The 19,355-nt window shown below is 38.3% G+C and overlaps 2 protein-coding genes across 3 annotated transcripts in view; one reads left to right on the top strand and one right to left on the bottom strand.

Moving 5' to 3' along the window:
• Positions 1 to 19,355, bottom strand: part of OPRM1 (opioid receptor mu 1) — a 162,550-nt gene that overhangs the window by 29,756 nt on the left and 113,439 nt on the right. The window lies entirely within an intron of this gene.
• IPCEF1 (interaction protein for cytohesin exchange factors 1) overlaps positions 1 to 19,355 on the top strand; it is a 76,351-nt gene that overhangs the window by 32,572 nt on the left and 24,424 nt on the right. The window contains exons 4-7 of the mRNA XM_055536032.1: positions 968 to 1,041; positions 2,475 to 2,546; positions 10,037 to 10,095; positions 11,405 to 11,493. Coding sequence (XP_055392007.1) covers positions 968 to 1,041; positions 2,475 to 2,546; positions 10,037 to 10,095; positions 11,405 to 11,493 — 294 coding nt within the window. The remainder of the gene's footprint in view (positions 1 to 967; positions 1,042 to 2,474; positions 2,547 to 10,036; positions 10,096 to 11,404; positions 11,494 to 19,355) is intronic.

The raw sequence follows: 19,355 nt of genomic DNA, 5'->3' as shown, positions 1-19,355 counted from the left end.
TTAAATAATGGTTGGAATAAATTAGGTTAAGTTGCTGAAATGCCCAACATCTTTTATTATTTGTTGAGAAGATTTTTAATATTTATAGTTGAAACACTGACATGCACTTTTTAAAAAACATTCTATTTTGCATTGGGGTATAATCGATTAACAATGTTGTGATATTTTCAGATGCTCAGCAGAGCAACTCAGCCATACATATACCTGTATCCATTTTTCTCTAAATGGTGTTTTAAAGTGGCATTCGTTTTATGTCCTTAAAAGTATCATTTTCCTGTGCACTCTTTCCTTTATAGAAAGAACTCGAGGAATTGATTATGGAACTGAGTTTTCCAAGACATGGCTCTGTGATTTAACCCTCTGGGAACTTACTAAACTTGAGAGAGAAAATAATGTTTGTTGAGTATCTGTTAAGTGTTTTATTTTTCCGAGCTTATTTAAATCCTAAAACAACCAGTAAGTGGTGGATCCATGATATGAACCTCAATTTTAATTAACTCCAAAATCAGGCCTCTGTTCATCATGTAATAGGGCATGCTGTTAATGACTCTCTGTGATGCTAATTAGGTTCCATCTTAGATACTTGCAGCTCACTAGAGAAGTAGGATGAGAAAGATCCTGAAGATGGCCATGGGCTCAAGGGGAAGTGGAGCTCTGATCAGTTAGCTCTGATGGTTTCTAGAAAGACAGACAAGAAGGGGTTGGGTGGGTCTTACTTGTGCCACAGGTTGGCTGTCCCTAAACTGTGTCATGTTACTTCTCAGAGAAGATTCTGGATGCTTTGTTAGAAGAATATTAATTTCTCTTATAAAATGTATGTCCGGGGGAAGTCCAATGCTGATTCAGAGAAGTATCTTTTGATCCTCCTCCATTTCACTTGTTCTGTCCCTGTTTAACATATAATCTCAATAAACGAACTGCTAGGATTGATGCATTTATTCCTATTTGTGGTGTGTGTTTATTTCAGGCAGAAAAAGCTGATGGATTTGTTAACCTGCCTGATTTCACAGTAGAGAAAGCGTCTGAATGCAAGAAAAAGCAGTAAGTTGTCTATCATTTCCCACAAAATAATGGGGCCAAGATAACAGCCTTTTTATAAGCTCCTCAGGTGATATGGTGGTTTAGAAGTTCATGATGATGATATTCAAATGTCTAAAAATTTTTACTTTATGGTTTGGTACACCAAACAGTAATATAAGCTTTAACCTCTTGTTTTCTGGAATTTCACTTTGTGAAGCAGATGGTTTTTAAAACCCCATGGAGCCCTGGCAGGGCATGCTGCTAATGACCATGTCCATGATCCAATGAGAAACGAGCCACCAACCAGGACTGGCAGGGTGATCAGATGTCAAGAATGTGTCCTTGTAAAGAGAATGGCTAGTTAAATAGGACTCACAAGAGCAGCAGATATGATATGAGACCCGTTTCTTTTTCTTAGTTCATGAAATTGTCAGTAGCATTCTGAAATTGAATTCTCTGAGTTGTCTTAGACTTGGGGATTGCACCCTGATACACTTAAAGTCTAAGAGATTTGATAAGCAATGGGAGCCAGAGTCCCCAGCCTAGATCAACTCTCCAGACTCCCAGTCAAGTGCTCTTCCCATAACAGGATCCATCTTCATTTTGTATATGTGTCTTTTTCATCTTTTACTTATTCTTTGTTCTGCTTTTGACATCACTTCCTGTTTTGTTAGAAAAGGGCAGTTCCCTATTGACCTGTGTTTCTAGTAGCAGCAACTGATTATTAAAAAAAAAAAAAAAATTAACCTGTTGTGAGTTTTAAGTCTGTGCCCTTGTGATGTAGCTGTGTCAGAAAGTACCTAGTGATGCATGAGGTTGCGTCGATTCTTGTGGTTTTGACCAAACTGGTCACGTACAAAAACTCTGGTCCACACTGCGGGACTTCCTGTCTAAATGGTAAAGAGGAAATACTTTGTTATCGTCAATGTTTTTATACTTTTCTTTTAAACTCAAAAATCTGCCTCGTATTTTTTCTTTACCAATAGAGGATAGCTTGGTTAATGTTTTTGATGTGTTGTCAGAGTATAGAAATTTTATACTTAATTATTTTTCTATAAATGCAGTTATTGTATCTGAATTTAAATACTTTGCTTGTTGGAGTTGATCTGGGTACTTTGAAGTTGCACATCTACCACTTTATATTTTAGTTTATTGTCTCTATAACAAATAGCAATTGAAAATAAAAGAATATGTTCATATGTTTTAAGAACAGACTATTGATTAGTCAAGACTAAGTCCTGGTCTGAAAGTCCTGACATGATGAATTCACCCTCTGCTCCCTACATGTAATAGAGATTAGACAATAGATATTTAATTAAAAATTCTGCTTTTGTAAATTAATAAAGAAATCAGATAAACTTACCATATATATAGTTGACTGTTTTACTGTTGACTGCATTGTTGACTGTACTAATTTCTAACTTCTCATGTGTCTGTGCTTTTCCCCTTCCAAGTGCTTTTAAGATCAGTCATCCACAGATCAAGACCTTTTATTTCGCTGCTGAGAATGTGCAGGAAATGAACCTGTAAGTAGAGAAAAATCACTCGATATAATCTATATAGATTATTTTGGTTAAGTGTCTGGATTTTAAGCATATGTGCATTTCATTTGTTTCTGCTGCTTTACAACCTAAACTCCTTAGCGGTTATAAAGTCTTTCTGCTTTCTTTCCTAGTGTTTGGAAGCATTTTGGAGCACTACACAGATCAAAATGGCTGTTTTAGGAAGAAGTAGTAGGGTTCTTCTAAGGGAAGCACTCAGACACTAGACTGAGAAAGGAAAAGACAGATGACATTGTAAGAAAATGTGAAAGTGAGAATTAGCATCACAGGGAGAAAAGCCTGCAAGAATTGTGTTACAGGTCCCACAGCTTTCAGAATTCTACATGGAAACTCTCTGCAGGACTTCGTATGTGCTGTGTGATTGTCATGGTGACTCATGTTTATCATCTCTCCATGTTCTATCCTGAACATTTTGCAGCACGTCTTTGTTCAGAGTACCTTTAATATAAAAATCTATATCACTAACTTCATTTCCTGTTTGCTCAGGTTAATTGGAATACCCTGGTAGAGCACTGCCTGCCTTGCAACATCCCCTGCTGGTTTAGATTACAGTGTGATCCCAGTGGGTCTTATTTGAATGAAACTATATATATTTGAGGTGCTTGTGGCATTGGAGGGCGTTCTGTTTAATAAGTCCTATTCTCAGAATTGTCAATGTTTTGTTGCTTTCAGTTAATTAATTAAAAATATGTGTATGGATTATCTATGATGTACTCCCTGGTGATAGATCCTGGGCATTAAAAATGAAGAATACAGATTTAATATCTCCATTCATAGAGCTTATTGTTTAACCTATTTATATTTTTGTATCTAATTATATCTATTAATTTAGACATAATGACTTTATCCATTTGCTCTGTGTAATTTCTTTTTTGCCTGTTGCTCAAGAAACTTAAAGAAAAGAAAAAAACTGCTTTTCACTAAGCATGCATGAGCAAGAGTACACACACGCATGCACACACACACACACACACACGCACACACACAGAGCACCTTACTCTGTATCCTCACAGAAGCTCTTTGTCACTAGAATCATTCCATCTGTTCCCTAGATTTACCTTCCCATTACAAACCTTCAAATGAGGGCAGAATGGCTTTTTAGCACAAAGTTAGGAAACCCTGTGTTAGAAATAACAAAGCAAGGTATTGGCAATCGAGTCTTCCAAACGAGTCTTTTATTTCCTTGGACAAAGGAAGAAATAGTTTCTATCCTCTTTTGATTTTAGCTTTTCCCTCTGACTTTCTCAAGCATCTGAGAAAAATAGGAGCAGATACACAAAAGGAGGATGAGATGGTTAGATAGCATCACTGACTCAATGGACATGAGTTTGAGCAAACTCCGAGAGATAGTGCAGAACAGGGAAGCCTTGGCGTGCTATAACCTGGTGTCACAAAAAGTCAGCTATAACTTAGAAGACTGAACAACAACACAAAAGGAGAAGATGAAAAACTTGACAGTCAAAGTTCTTTATTTCTCTTTTTATTTGCATTGGTAACTCTAAATCCTATTGATTAGCAAAGTTCAGTTCAGTTGCTCAGTTGTGTCCAACTCTTTGTGACCCCATGGACTGTAACCCACCAGGCTCTCTGCCCACGGAATTCTCTAGTCAAGAATACTGAAGTAGGTAGCCATTCCTTTCTCCAGTGAATCTTCCTGACTCAGGGATCAAACCCAGGTCTCTTGCATTGCAGTTGGACTCCTTACTTTCTGGGCCACGAGGGAAGCCCTTTTTAAGCTTTACTGGTGGTGAAATAGAGCTGCCCGTCAGCCACCTCTCCGCATCCCCATAGGCTCTTGCCAGTACCTGGCTTCTCCCACGAACTTCCTGTATCTCCAGCTTTCTTCCATTCTGTATCTTTTCTGTTCATCCCAGGGCTGGTTCTTTCAAAGTAGTTCTGTTCACTCCAACAAGGGGGAGAGTAAGACCGACTATACCAGGAAAACAATGACTACAAAGTCTTTTGTTACCTAGAGAATTTCTCTAGCTACATGGTGAAACCCATTTTAAAAGTGTGAGACCCTTACAAGATTATCTGAAACTCCTCTATTTCAGGCAAATTTGCTCTCTCAATCACACATCAGAGTTATTTAGCTCTTGCTCACCCACTACTCCAGTTTTGCTTACATATCTGGTCCATTCATCTTCCCTTTGAAGTGATCTATCTAATGGGGAATACAGTTATATGAGCATTAGCTACACACTCTGCCTATTTGACTATTAAGTCTAAGCCTTTCACAGTTATCAAAGCCAAAGTCTTTGGGCCTTTCTATGCTGTGAAGATCTGTGTTACTTGAGGTTATTTTAGCATTTATCTTTCCAGCTTACAAATAAGATTATAAATTGAAATTTGAGTGTGAGGTGTCCTGGCCCCATATTTTTGAATCTCTCAGTGACCTTTATACACAAAAATTGTTTATCTGGCCACTCATAAGTAAATGGCTCATTTTGTCTATGCCTGAATGTATCATAATTTTTTATTTATAATATCATTATTAAGCTTTATTTGGAGAAGGCAATGGCACCCCACTCCGATACTCTTGCCTGGAAAACCCCATGGATGGAGGAGCCTGGTAAACTGCAAACCTGGGTTCGCTATGAGTCAGACACGACTAAGTGACTTCACTTTCACTTTTCACTTTCACGCATTGGAGAAGGACAATGGCAACCCACTCCAGTGTTCTTGCCTGAAGAATCCCAGGGACGGGGGAGCCTGGTGGGCTGCTGTCTATGGGGTCGCACAGAGTCAGACACGACTGAAGTGACTTAGCAGCAGCAGCAAGCTTTATTATTCTGAAGATGATTTTTTCTAGTAGCTAACAATGCAGAATCCCTTTGGGATTGCTAGTTAACCTCCTCCTTCTCCCACAAGACTAGGCAGAGGATGTTTAAAGATTTGCTCTTCAGTAGCCACTGAAGAACTTCCTTTCCTTTCTTACTGATGAGGCGTGTTGGAGCCAGGACATAATGCCTCTGGGTATCAGTGAGACGCAGAGGTGCTGGGGAACAAGGGAGTGGTATTTGGAGAGACGGGGCCTGTTTTAGAAGTTCCCCTCCTTGAGAAACTGCCTTTTTGGGTGGTGACGTTTCTCATGAAGGAAAAGGTAATTAAGTTTAACACTGTGTGTTCTGCAGGGACCCTCAATTTACAAGTGCAGGGGTGAGTAATTAAGGGTAATGTAAAAGTTGGTTTCTAAACAAAGCCTGGTGGTAGCTGCCTTTCTCAGGCAGTGTTTGTGGGAAGAATGTTCTCATTTTGTACATCAATTTCTTAACACTTGTACTTCTTCAACGCACACATTCACAGCAAGTTAATATACAACAAACTCCCAGGAAACATCTGTCGTTTTCTTTTATATAAATATAAGTCTTTTTGCATCTATCTATTTAGCTACAAATAGAAAGTTTTCTACTGCCTAGATGTTTAAAAAAAAAAAAAGTTCTTAGCAAAGAAGGTACTCCAAGCCTGTGGGTTCTAGAAAGAAAACAAACAAGATTCTGAACAGTCACGAGTTTTCCCAGCAAGTAACTGATAGTGTCAATTACAGGGAGAAGAGTTTTGAGTGAGGGCTGAAAGGAATCTTTTCTTTACTGTCAGTATTCTTCTGTTCTGCTCATTTCTGGAAAGGAACTTAGGAATGTCTTTTCTTGATTCAGGCATTCTCAATTCATCTTTTTTTTTTTTTTTTGCATTGATATGTTAAAAAAAAGAATTTTGTCTATTTCACTTTGAGATGCTTTTTTTGGGGGGGGAGAGTCAAATGCAATTATAAAATTATGAAATCAGGAATAAACTAGGGATTAGTTACCCATTAAATTCATTGTGCTTTGCCTGATCAGTTTTTAAAAATGTATTTTTAAGCGTTTAGTTGAGTAATTTGTAAAACACATTCTTGTAAAAAAAATCTTGTAATATAGAAGTATGTAAAATGAAAAACCTCCCATCTCCCCAACTTTACTTCCCAATTTAACTTCTCTCCCTAACATTAAGCCACTTTTCACAATAAGACTATATCCTCTCTGATGCTTTGCTTTGCAAATCAAGTCCTACACATAGTTTTAGAAGCACATTGATGATATGAATACACTACTATGTATAAAGTAGGTAACTACTGAGAACCTACCGTATAGTACAGGGAACTCTATTCAGTGATCTCTGGTGACCTAAACGGGAAGGAAATACAAAAAAGAGGGGATACGTGTCTGTATAGCTGATTCACTTTGCTATACAGCAGAAACCAACACAACATTGTAAAGCAATTACAATGAAAATTAATTTAAAAAGGAAGCACATTGAATCAGGATAAACACTTTGTTTTGTATTTGTTTTTTTTCCTTAACAGTATGTTAGGATTTTTCCAGGTCATGACAAGGCTCCCTCACCCAACCGCAGTCTTTTTATTAGTTTCTTTATAACACGGTACTGATGGAATTGGTACCATACTTCATCCATTTTTCTGTTAATGGACAATTCTGTTGTATCCATTTTTTTTTGTCATTGCAAGCCTATCGAATTAATATTCTTCCATATTTCTTATATACATGAAGATGTGTTTTGAAGGATAGATATTTAGAATTAGAATTATTTGGTGAAGGGGAATGAATATATTTTGAATTCAGTTCAGTTCAGTTCAGTCGTTCAGTCATGTCCGACTCTTTGCAACCCCATGAATCATAGAACGCCAGGCCTCCCTGTCCATCACCAACTCCCCGACTTCACTCAAACTCATGTCCATTGAGTCAGTGATGCCATCCAGCCATCTCATCCTCTGTTGTCCCCTTCTCTTCCTGCCCCCAGCCCCTCCCAGCATCAGGGTCTTTTCCAGTGAGTCAACTCTTCACATGAGGTGGCCAAAGTATTGGAGTTTCAGCTTCAGCATCAGTCCTTCCAATGAACAACCAGGACTGATCTTCTTTAGGATGGACTGGCTGGATCTCCTTGCAGTCCAAGGGACTATCAAGAGTCTTCTCCAACACCACAGTTCAAAAGCATCAATTCTTCAGCGCTCAGCCTTCTTCACAGTTCAACTCTCACATACATGACCACAGGAAAAACCATAGCCTTGACTAGATGGAGGCAAAGTAATGTCTCTGCTTTTCAGTATGCTATCTAGGTTGGTCATAACTTTCCTTCCAAGGAGTAAGTGTCTTTTAATTTCATGGCTGCCGTCACCATCTGTAGTGATTTTGGAACCCAGAAAAATAAAGTCTGACACTGTTTCCACTGTTTCCCCATCTATTTTCCATGAAGTGATGGGACCAGATGCCATGATCTTAGTTTTCTGAATGTTGAGCTTTAAGCCAACTTTTTCACTCTCTTCTTTCACTTTCATCAAGAGGCTTTTTAGTTCCTCTTCACTTTCTGCCATAAGGGTGGTGTCATCTGCATATCTGAGGTTATTGATATTTCTCCTGGCAATCTTGATTCCAGCTTGTGCTTCTTCCAGCCCAGCGTTTCTCATGATGTACTCTGCATAGAAGTTAAACAAGCAGGGTTACAATATACAACCTTGATGTACTCCTTTTCCTATTTGGAACCAGTCTGTTGTTCCATGTCCAGTTCTAACTGTTGCTTCCTGACCTGCATATAGGTTTCTCAAGAGGCAGGTCAGGTAGTATCATCAAATTAACTGCTTGATATTGACTGTACCAGTTTTTCAGGGTCAACTCAACAAAGGATGAGACTGTTTATCTTGAAATCTAGAAATTAGCAATATTTAAAAATTTTGCCAGTCTCAGGGTGAACAATATTTGCTTGTGCTTGAATATGCATTTTCTAAAATATTATTGAGGCTGAGAATTTTCCCTTATATTTATTAGCCATTTGTAGCTTTTGTCATTTTCCATTTCTTTGTTTTGTTTATTTTGCAGTTGAGTCTTGATGAACATTTTTCAGTTCCTCTGGCATGATCTGGGCTTGGGTCTTGGTCTAGTTTTAAGTGGCCACTTAGAGACACGTGTTTATCATGATACAAAAGGGGACTTCCTAAATGAGGCTGAAACTCATCTTGCTTCTTATAGAAAGTTCTATTTTATTTGAGGGCTGGGTAAAGATTCCTAATTTGTTGACAATTGCAGATTTGGGAATATGCAGTGTTTATGCTTTGGTGGGGATGTAGCTGGATAGTTTATGACACATTATTGGACTAGCAAAAATAAAACATGAAGTGAGTCAATAAGTGCATAGCATTATTATCATCATTTTGTTGATAGATGACTTCAGCTACTTATTTTTCAAAAAAAGATTAATATGTATTATGGAATATGTTTTTAAAATAAAGAAAAGTATAAAGAAATGGGAAATAGGTCATTTAGATTATCACTGTCCCAAAATAATATTTTTCCTTTAAATAGGTTATATCAGTTCAGTTCAGTCGCTCAGTCATGTCCAACTCTTTGTGACCCCATGAATTGCAGCACGCCAGGCCTCCCTGTCCATCACCAACTCCCAGACTTCACTCAAACTCATGTCCATCGAGTTGGTGATGCCATCCAGCCATCTGATCCTCTGTCATCCCCTTCTCCTCCTGCCCCCAATCCCTCCCAGCATCAGAGCCTTTTCCAATGAGTCAACTCTTCACATGGGGTGGCCAAAGTATTGGAGTTTCAGCTTTAGCATCAGTCCTTCCAATGAACACCCAGGACTGATCTCCTTTAGAATGAACTGGTTGGATCTCCTTGCAGTCCAAATAGGTTATATAGCTAGGAACATATGAAATAGATGCATTTTATGTGTTTTAAAAATATGTGTATTAAAATAAATTTCTAACTGAACCCTTGGCCTGAAGTCATAAGCCACATTTGCATTCATTCCCTCAGGTTTGTCTAGTTCTATTTTTATTATGGATGTGTAGTTGAAATTCATTGCCAATAATGGTAAGTCAATGGAAAATGAGACATTGTCAATTTTGCCTTATATAAAATTTTTCAAGAAATTGAAAATTTCCCCAGCTTAGGAATAACTGTGAAACTCTGGCCAGATCTTTTTCCTTATTGATATAAAGATCATGGTTTAAAAATAGATCATCATCACTTTTTGTGAAGTAAGCTTACATTTTAAGAATTAAAGAGAACTTTAAAGTTCAAGTTATGAAATTCATTTTGATGGTTGTGAAAGAATTTCAAATATGCAATTACAAAATGTATATTTGTTTGTATATTTAGAATATCTAATGTGGTTACCCACTTTAACTAGCTGTATAATGGGCCACCTCATTTCTTATCCTCATTTCGTATCATATTGCTTACAACGCGGACCATAGTGTGAAACCAGTGGTCTTAGGTTTCCATAACACATGTTTAGGCTATTTCTGAAAACATTTATACTGATATAGCACTACGATTAATTTCGTTATGAAGTCTGATACAAGACCTTCCTCTGGGGTCTAGGGTAAGGGTGAATAGGTGAGGGACCAATCTTCCTGGTCAAACGTCTATTTTCTATTTGAATTTTAGGTGGTTAAACAAATTGGGATTAGCTGAAATCCATCCTGAATCCACTTCAAAGGATGAAGGTATGTTCTATTTTCAATTTCTGAAACTTTAACAAGCATCTGAGAATAGGGTGAAAATACAAAGTCAAGTTCTATGTAGAGCCTTGTTCTAATGAAACATACCTTGTTATTTAAAATTATCTGAAAATATGTAGAGACAGACATAATCACACTGGCTCACCAACATGGAATAGAGCCTCCCAGGCTGGCTAAGAATGCTTTTCACACTTCACCCACACATTAGCAGCTGTAGGCTTCATGGAGATTGCAGTCAATTGCCAATGCAAATGTTTTATTGCCCCACTTACTGAATTCTTACTCATCGGTGTGATCTCATCGTGATCTCTAGGCAGATAACTTTCAGCCCACTCTTTCCTCTCTGATATTTTAGTATTTTCACCAGGTGTGTGCCAAGACTAATTACCCTAAGTTTGCACCAGGAGCCTGAATGTCAGACTGGGACAAAGGCCATCTTTTTAGCTCAGTCTATAGCTTTCAGTGTTCAAAAGCTCCAGGAGTCTAATTCTTCTTAATGATGCAGTTGCTCCTTAATATTGAGAAGAAAGATGTCTTTATGTGTCTGGGTCACAGAGCTGACACTATTTCTGAAATGCCCAGACCACATAAAACTCAGGAGTTAGAAGTAGGGAGTTATTTCTTTGGAGAGCAAAATCATAAAATATTAAATTTAGAAATGGAAAAGTGACAACTTGTTTTAGAATAAAGAAGTATAATATGATAGTGTGAAATCAGTGTCTTAACCATCTCCTTGGTCCTCTTTTCCATAAAATAAATTCTCATGGTATATTTGAAGTATTTTATAGATTGTGAGCACAAAAATAACTACAGAAAACCCTCCTCCTTATCCTGTTATGTAAGGCCTTTGTGATATGGCATCAAGCAACCTTTCAGCTTTGTTTTCCACCCTGTCCCTTAGGGAACTCGGAATACTTGGCGCCTGGGACTCACATTACTCTGTGTGCATTATTGGTGGTTTACTTATCCTGCCATTTTCAGCTCATTAAGATTTCTATGCTCAAAGTTAATCACTGCTGATTTTATACTCCCTTAGTGTATGACTCACAGCTCTTTTGAGGAATTAGTTTTATTTTCCCTGAGCTATGATTAGTCCTCTTCTGCCTAGTGGACACTCTTTGAGGGCAGAAACCCTAACAGAGAGAAACTCTTATGTATCAGGTGGCCCACTAGATGAGGACTTTCTGAATTGGATTGGAATTGCAATAGCCAGATGGGAAAAAACCTCTGCTCATGCATTATGGAATAAGTGATGACAGCGTTGAAACATTCAGCATTTTCCTTTTTGTTCTAGAATGCTACAGTGAGAGTGAACAGGAAGATCCTGAAATAGCGGTCCAGACGCCACCCCTTCATCACTCTGCAGAAAGTCTCTCTCCTTCGGTAGGTACCAAATTAGCCTGTTGCTCATCGATCAAACGTATGGATGTCATTCCTTCCAACTGGGTAGAAACTACCTTGACTGATACGTTTTTAGAGCAGGCTAAATAAAGGTATTTCCAAAAAGCAAGCACAATTCCCAGGGTGCCATAGCAACCCACTGGTATGACAAATTTGGTGCATTTGTTTGTGACCAAGTGTATTGTGCCCAGAGGATTCATGCTGAAGCAGAGGGCTTCTAGGTAATAGGCCGATGCTGGCAAAGATTTATTTTATAACATTTATTTATACCCTACTTGTTCTCAGAAAGAATTGAAAATGCCTTTCCTAGGTGCAGGCCCTGTAGTGATGTAAAATGAATGTAAAGGGGGTGAAGGCAAGACCATGAAGAGAAATTTAGAATCAGAAAGCGAGCTGGAAGCCAGGAGTGGGGTTAGCACATTAAATCTGCCTGTAGAATGATTTGGTATGTTCACCAGAGAGCAGTCCACGTTTGATTCGAAACTTTAGAAGCATCTGGTGTAAGTTCAGGTTATTGATGGACATTAAGACTATGAAAGTGAAAGTGTTAGTCACTCAGTCGTGTCTGACTCTTTATGACCCCATGGACTGTAGCCCACCAGGCTCCTCTGTCCATAGAATTCTCCAGGCAAGAATACTGGAGTGGGTTGCCATTTCCTTCTCCAGGGGATCTTCTGACCTAGGGACAGAACCCACATCTCTTACGTTGGCAGGGGGATTCTTTACCACTAGCGCCGCCTGGGAAGCCCCCTATAGCTTTATAGTATAAGGCTTTTCCACAGTACCATGACACTCGTCCATCCATAGACTCCAGTAACTATAAGTTCTCATAGGTTACAGCATCTCCTTTGCCAACCAAAATTCTTCTGCCAGAATTTTCTATTTTGTGTGATAAGATTTTTAATCTTTATTTGCATTTTTCCAGTTCCTGAGTTAAAGGTGTTAATATCATTTAAATAATGAGCTCTACTGCTTTTATTTGCTGTCAGTGGAGAATTATGGTCACATTTCTAACTTATTTGGCTAGCAGTCAAGACCAGAAGTAAATATTTGTTGAAAGAATGTTTATTTAAAATTTCTATTAAATAGGATTAGCCAAAGTTAAGCAACATATAAATAAAATTAAATGTTGACTATGGTAAAATGTAGACCAATTTTTGAACTAGACGTACAATATAGCCTTTCTTAATATATTCTTAGCTTTCCCTTGATGTAGACTGAATCCTCTTCTAAAGTTAGCCTTGTTGGCTTAATGGAGAAGCCTATATTTTTGTTTAGTTTCTTTTTGTCTTTGTCTCTTTCTCTCTGTGTCTCTCCTTCTCTATCTCATATGAATTATTTTAGTTCTAAAATATTGTGATTTTAAGTTTTATAAATGGCAAACTATATCACAGATTCAGCTCAGTTCAGACACTCAGTCGTGTCCGACTTTTTGTGACCCCATGGACTGCAACATGCCAGGCCTCCCTGTCCATCACCAACTCCTGGGGTTTACTCAAGCTCATGTCCATTGAGTCAGTGATGCCATCCAACCATCTCATCCTCTGTCATCCCCTTCTCCTCCTCTGTCTCCTCCTGCAATCTTTCCCAGCATCAGGGTCTTTTCAAATGAGTCAGCTCTTTGCATCAGGTGGCCAAAGTATTGGAGTTTACAAAGAGCTTTTTAAGGGATCTAGAATTCTCTTGGTGAATGTAAAAGCAACCGCATTGTCATCTTAGATGAAGGATCGTGGCTGACTTGCATTATATGATGATTTGTCACTGTTGTTCAGTCACTAAGTCGTGTCCGACTCTTTGCGACCCCATGGACTGCAGCATGCCAAGCTTCCCTGTCCTTCACCACCTCCCAGAGTTTGCTCAAATTCATGTTCATTCAGTCAGTGATGCTATCTGACTATCTCATCCTCTGATATCCCCTTCTCCTTTTGCCCTCAATCTTTCCCGGCATCAGGGTCTTTTCCACTGAGTTGGCTCTTTTCATCAGGTGGCCAAAGTATTGGAGCTTCACCTTCAGCATCAGTCCTTCCATGAATATTCAGGGTTGATTTCCTTTAAAATTGACTGATTTGACCTCTTTGCTGTCCAAGTACTATTTAGGATAGTGGTTCTCAATAAAAATTAAATGAATGAATAAGCATATGCATGATAAAGTCACTTCGGTCATGTCCGACTCTTTGCAACCCTATGGACTGTAGCCCATCAGGCTTTTCTGTTCATGCAGTTCTCCAGGCAAAGAAACTGGAGTGGATGGCCATGCCCTCCTCCAGGGAATCTTCCCAACCCAGGGACCGAACTCTAGTATCTGACAACTCCTGCACTAGCAGGTGGGTTCTTTACCACTGAGCCACCTGGGAAGCCTGAATAAGCATTTAAGCAGCATCAAGTTACCAGACAACGCTTTTTAAAAATTAAACTTGAAAAATATTTGTAACAAATTTTTAATGATCTTTGAGCTTTTAAATCACTTTATATCATATAAAATTAAAGAGTTTGAAATATAATGAGGTCAGTTCCTTTTTTGCTGTTTTGTGGGTTTCAAGAAATCATGGGTGGTGATTTTCACAATGGATCTTCCAAAGTGAAACCTACAGAGTCCCATCTATCTTAAGCCTGCCAAAAAGCTTTCCCTTTTTAATTTCTCTGTAAATAAATGGATGTCCTTTCCATTATCCATCCTGTGGGGCCTTCTCAAGAAGAATAAACATGAACAGAAATCTCTTATTTACTCAAAGACCCTGTAATATTCCTTATGCTCTTTGTGAAATGTGGCTTCACCCATGAGAAGCATAGGTCCAAACTGGTCTGGTGCTGAAATCTTACTGTTTATAGAAATCAAAATGATTGGACATAGAATTAAAATTTTAATTCAAGATTTTATCATTTTTGAAATAATTTTCTAGAATAGTAATTATTTTAATACTCATGAATTCATTATTCCAAAATGAAAGTTCATTACCACAAAATTAAAAAAAAAAAAACAAGAACTTGGGAAAGATTTGGGTGTTTGGGAGTTTGGTTTTATTTTGTCTTCTTTACTTGTCTAGGCTTAGATAGCTCAGTCATGACTAGCCTATGCCAGATTCAGCCAAAACAATGTTTGCTCTTGCTCTGTACAAACGTTACCATAATCTTAAAAATTTCATCTGTTTAAATAAAAAGCTTAAGTGTTATTTTAACCAAGTGTCTAGCATGTCTGCTTTTCAGAAACAAGAGAAAACAAAAACAAAATCTGCCTGGGATATATGTGAGCAGCAGCAACACATTCTGTTTCTAAGGAACATAAAATCTAACTGTTCAACATTTATCTATTTCTAATACATTCCTTCAGAAAAATAATGTTAGCCTTAGTGGTCTTCCAGACAATGCTTAACTTAGAACTTTAAGGAATAACATTTGATTGGCATTTGGAATAACATTCTAAACACTGCTCCCATCTCAGTGACCTAACTTAGTGGTCTCACATCCATCCTTTCGTCTATTTGTATTGAAACAAGCATTCCCTAGGCTCCTACTATAACATTAGGTAAGACTATCATCATATAAGCTCAGCATTAAGAAAAGTAAGCTCATGGCATCCCATCCCATCACTTCATGACAAATAGAAGGGGAAAAAGTGGAAGGAGTGACAGAGTTTATTTTCTTGGGCTCTAAAACCACTGAAGACGGTGACTGCAGCCATGCAATTAATAGGTGCTTGCTCCTTGGAAGGAAACCTATGACGAATCCAGACAGCACATTAAAAAATGCAGACATTACTTTGCTGACCATTCTGAAGGAGATCAGCCCTGGGATTTCTTTGGAAGGACTGATGCTAAAGCTGAAACTCCAGTACTTTGGCCACCTCATGCGAAGAGTTGACTCATTGGAAAAGACTCTGATGCTGGGAGGGATTGGGGGCAGGAGGAGAAGGGGATGACAGAGGATGAGATGGCTGGATGGCATCACTGACTCGATGGACGTGAGTCTGGGTGAGCTCCGGGAGTTGGTGATGGACAGGGAGGCCTGGTGAGCTGCGATTCATGGGGTCGCAAAGAGTTGGACACAACTGAGTGACTGAACTGAACTGAACTGAAGGACTTTGATGTTTTGAGTTCCTCAGCTTTTGGGTGTTTTGAGCAGAGAAGTGATGTGATCAATGTCCATTTTGAAAGGACCACTCAGGCTGCCATGTAGGAGTGACCTGTGACATAGGGAGAAAGTCCAGAAGCAAAGAAATCTAAGGAAAAGTGTTCAGTCATCTAGTGTGAGAAGTGAGGATTGGGGTCAGGGTGTAGTTGAGAGATGGAATGGTTGGACTTCGAACATAGTTCTAAGACCAATTGGTGGATCAGATATGAGAGAAACTGAGAAGATATTATCATCCCAGATTTAAGCAGCTCATGGAAATTATTTTAGCATCATAGTCCTTATATTTTAACACTTTTCACAAGTACAGTTCCTTTATATCCAAAAGATGGGGGAAAATCAACTAAAAAAAATCAAAGAAGTGATAAGTAGAAACAAACTCTGCATATTGTGGCTCATTGGGCAGAGGCAGAGGAAGAGGTCAGAGATTAAACACAAGAAGGGGTAAAAACAGTTCTAGAAATTCAAATTTAATCTTACTAGGATAGTTCTTGCACAGTTATTTACTAAAGGAAACGATCTTTAGTTACATGTACTATATATAATAATAGAAATGTTTGTAAGGGAGATAGTATGGATGAAAAATTGGATGAAAAATAAGTGGATTTAAAATTATTTGTGCGTTACTTTTGTATTTTCATGTACTTTGACTAAAGTTGCCTAAGATTTATGTGCTGACTCACTCCTTTCTAATTACAGGCTTTTGGTGGCCATTTTAAACTCTTTTTTTTTTTTTTTTTTTTCATTTCATACATGATATTTTACATGTTTCAATGCCATTCTCCCATATCTTCCCACCCTCTCCCTCTCCCACAGAGTCCATAAGACTGTTCTATACATCAGTGTCTCTTTTGCTGTCTCGTACACAGGGTTATTGTTACCATCTTTCTAAATTCCATATATATGCGTTAGTATACTGTATTGGTGTTTTTCTTTCTGGCTTACTTCACTCTGTATAATAGGCTCCAGTTTCATCCACCTCATTAGAACTGATTCAAATGTATTCTTTTTAATGGCTGAATAATACTCCATTTTGCCATGTCATGCTTGTGCTTTAAAAGCAATTCAAAGAAAAGAATTTTAGAGCTAATCAGCTTTTTAACTTAAGCTTCTTCAATGATTAAAAATGTCTTATACAGAAAATGGGGAGAAACATGTCTTATTGATTATTTTATTTAATAACACACATAGTTTCCTCATGAAAACTAAGATTTAAAAAATGTCCTGTATTTTCTCATTAAAAAATAGCATTTTAAAACCCAATTGTTCTTTAAGAAGTGAAACAGCATGCAATTATTAATCAATAATAAATAAAATAATTTTGTTTGAGATTATGAAGACATTTGTGGGAATATTGGCGTTGCAAGCAGTAATTCTGGATCCTGGGATTAGGATAAATCATCCATAGCACTTTACAGAGAATTCCAGGGTGCTCCTGAGTAAGAGACTGAACTTCTCTAGGCACTTTTCTTATACAGCTGGCTGTCTAGACCAGTCTTTGTAGCATTGGTTCATTTGTTGTTGTTTGGTCACTAAGTCATGTCTGACTCTTTTGTGAGTGCATGGATTATAGCCTGCCAGGCTCTTCTGTCCATGAGATTTCCCAGACAAGAATACTGGAGTGGTTGCCATTTCCTTCTCCAGGGGGTTTTCCCAACCCAGGGATCGAACGGCATCTCTTGAGTCTCCTGCATTGACAGGTGAATTTTTTACTGCTGAGCCAGCTGGGCAGCCCCCTTTTAGTTTATTACCAACTGCTAATTTATTAATGTCAGGCACAAATGCAAAAAATGGAGATGCAAAAGTGATTAAAAACAGCCTTCTCTCAAGTAACTCACCAAAAAAGAGGAACAAGTTGTTCAACAATTACAGTAATAGTTGACAAATAAAATTATATTCCACCTGGTATAATAGAAGTAAGCATGGGAGAACCAGGCAAAGATGCCTGCCTCTCCCTGAGGCAACCAGTGAAGGCTTCCAGGAGGAGCTAGCCCTTGAATGGATACTTGAATGGTTCATAGAAGGCAGTGAGCTAAAAGTTCTCAGTTTGACTTGTAGTTATAGTTAGCTAGAGAGTCATAGAAATAATGAACCGAGTTTAGCACTGTAGGGTTTGCAGAGCTCATTCCCATATTGATTCTCTGTGGCAGCACTCCAGGTAACTTTAGATTTGTGTCAACCTTTCTTTGAATGAAAATTCCCTCTGACCTGGTACATATCATCGTTTTCTCATTTGTTTGTCCTTCTTTCTAGTTCTTTTCTTATTCTCTTTTGTCTCTCACCCTTCTTTTCTCTGTTCAAAAATCAACTTTATAAATGCTACATGGTGCTGGAAAAAAATGGATTGGAAGCATTTGCTGTGTGTTTGAGGAGTACCACAACAGAGTACATTTCCTAGAAATTTCTGATGCTCATTGACATAGTCTTTTAAGTCTTTCATTCTTTTAAGCAGAGTTTTTTAGTTCAAAAAGGCTTATGAAAAATGCTGCAGCAACAGCTTCTTGCACAAATAGCTTATTTTGCTATAATCAAATTACAGTAGTATCAGTAGGAGCAACAGGAAAAGCTTGTGCTTGGTCTCTTTTCAGGAAAGGAAACTGATCACACTGAAGCCAAGTTTGAGTAAAATAGCTCACAATAGGGGACCATGTCTGCACTGGGCCTGAATGGGTATTTTTGTTAATATTTATTCTGTAGATCTTGTTAAAGAGTAAACAAGTCTTGGCATTTATTTGGACAGTTTGGTGGGGGGTGTATTAACTCCTTCAGATCGCTAGGGTTTTCCTTTGTTGTTGTAGTTGTTTTTTAGTGAACTGCAGATCTTGGATCTCCCAGCTAAGTGGTCTAGGTGGTTGAAGGCAGCCAGTTTGAAAGCTCATTGATATTCCTGAAAGGAAAGTTTTCATGTCATGCCAAACATGTTGCTATTAGGAAGACGTGTGTGCTGAATTAGTATCCTCAAGCCGTTCAGTTCAGTCGCTCAGTCTGACTCTTTGCAACCCCATGGACTGCAGCGCACCAGGCTTCCCTGTCCATCACCACACCTAGACCTTGTTCAAACTCACGTCCATTGAATTGGTGATGCCACTCAACTGTCTCACCCTCTGTTATCTCCTTCTCCTTCTGCCATCAATCTTTCCCAGCATCAGGGTCTTTTCCAATGAGTCAGTTCTTCACATCAGGTGGCCAAAGTATTGAAGCTTCAGCTTCAGCGTTAGTCCCTTCAATGAATATTGAGAATAGATTTCCTTTAGAATTGACTGGTTGGATCTCCTTGAAGTCCAAGGGCTCTCAAGAGTCTTCTTCAACACCACAGTTCAAAAGTATCAATTCTTCAGTGCTCAGCTTTCTTTGTGGTCCAATTCTCACATCCATACATGACTAATGGAAAAACCACAGCTTTGACTAGACAGACCTTTGATGGCAAAGTAATGTCTCTGTTTTTTAATATGCTGTCTAGGTTAGTCATAGCTTTTCTTCCAAGGAGCAAGAGTCTTAGAATTTCATGGCTGCAGTCACCATCTGCAGTGATTTTGGAGCCCAAAAAAATAAAGTCTGTCACTGTTTCCATTGTTTCCCCATCTATTTGCCATGAAGTGATGGGACCAGATGCCATGATCTTCATTTTTTGAATGTTGAGTTTTAAGCCAGTATTTTCACTTAATATATTAACTAGATGCTTTAGTGCCATGGCTCAATGGGTAAAGAATCCACCTGTA

This window comes from Bubalus kerabau, chromosome 9 (assembly GCF_029407905.1).
Source record: "Bubalus kerabau isolate K-KA32 ecotype Philippines breed swamp buffalo chromosome 9, PCC_UOA_SB_1v2, whole genome shotgun sequence".
In the NCBI taxonomy this organism is placed as follows: domain Eukaryota; kingdom Metazoa; phylum Chordata; class Mammalia; order Artiodactyla; family Bovidae; genus Bubalus; species Bubalus kerabau.
This window is presented reverse-complemented; position numbering and strand designations above follow the sequence as displayed.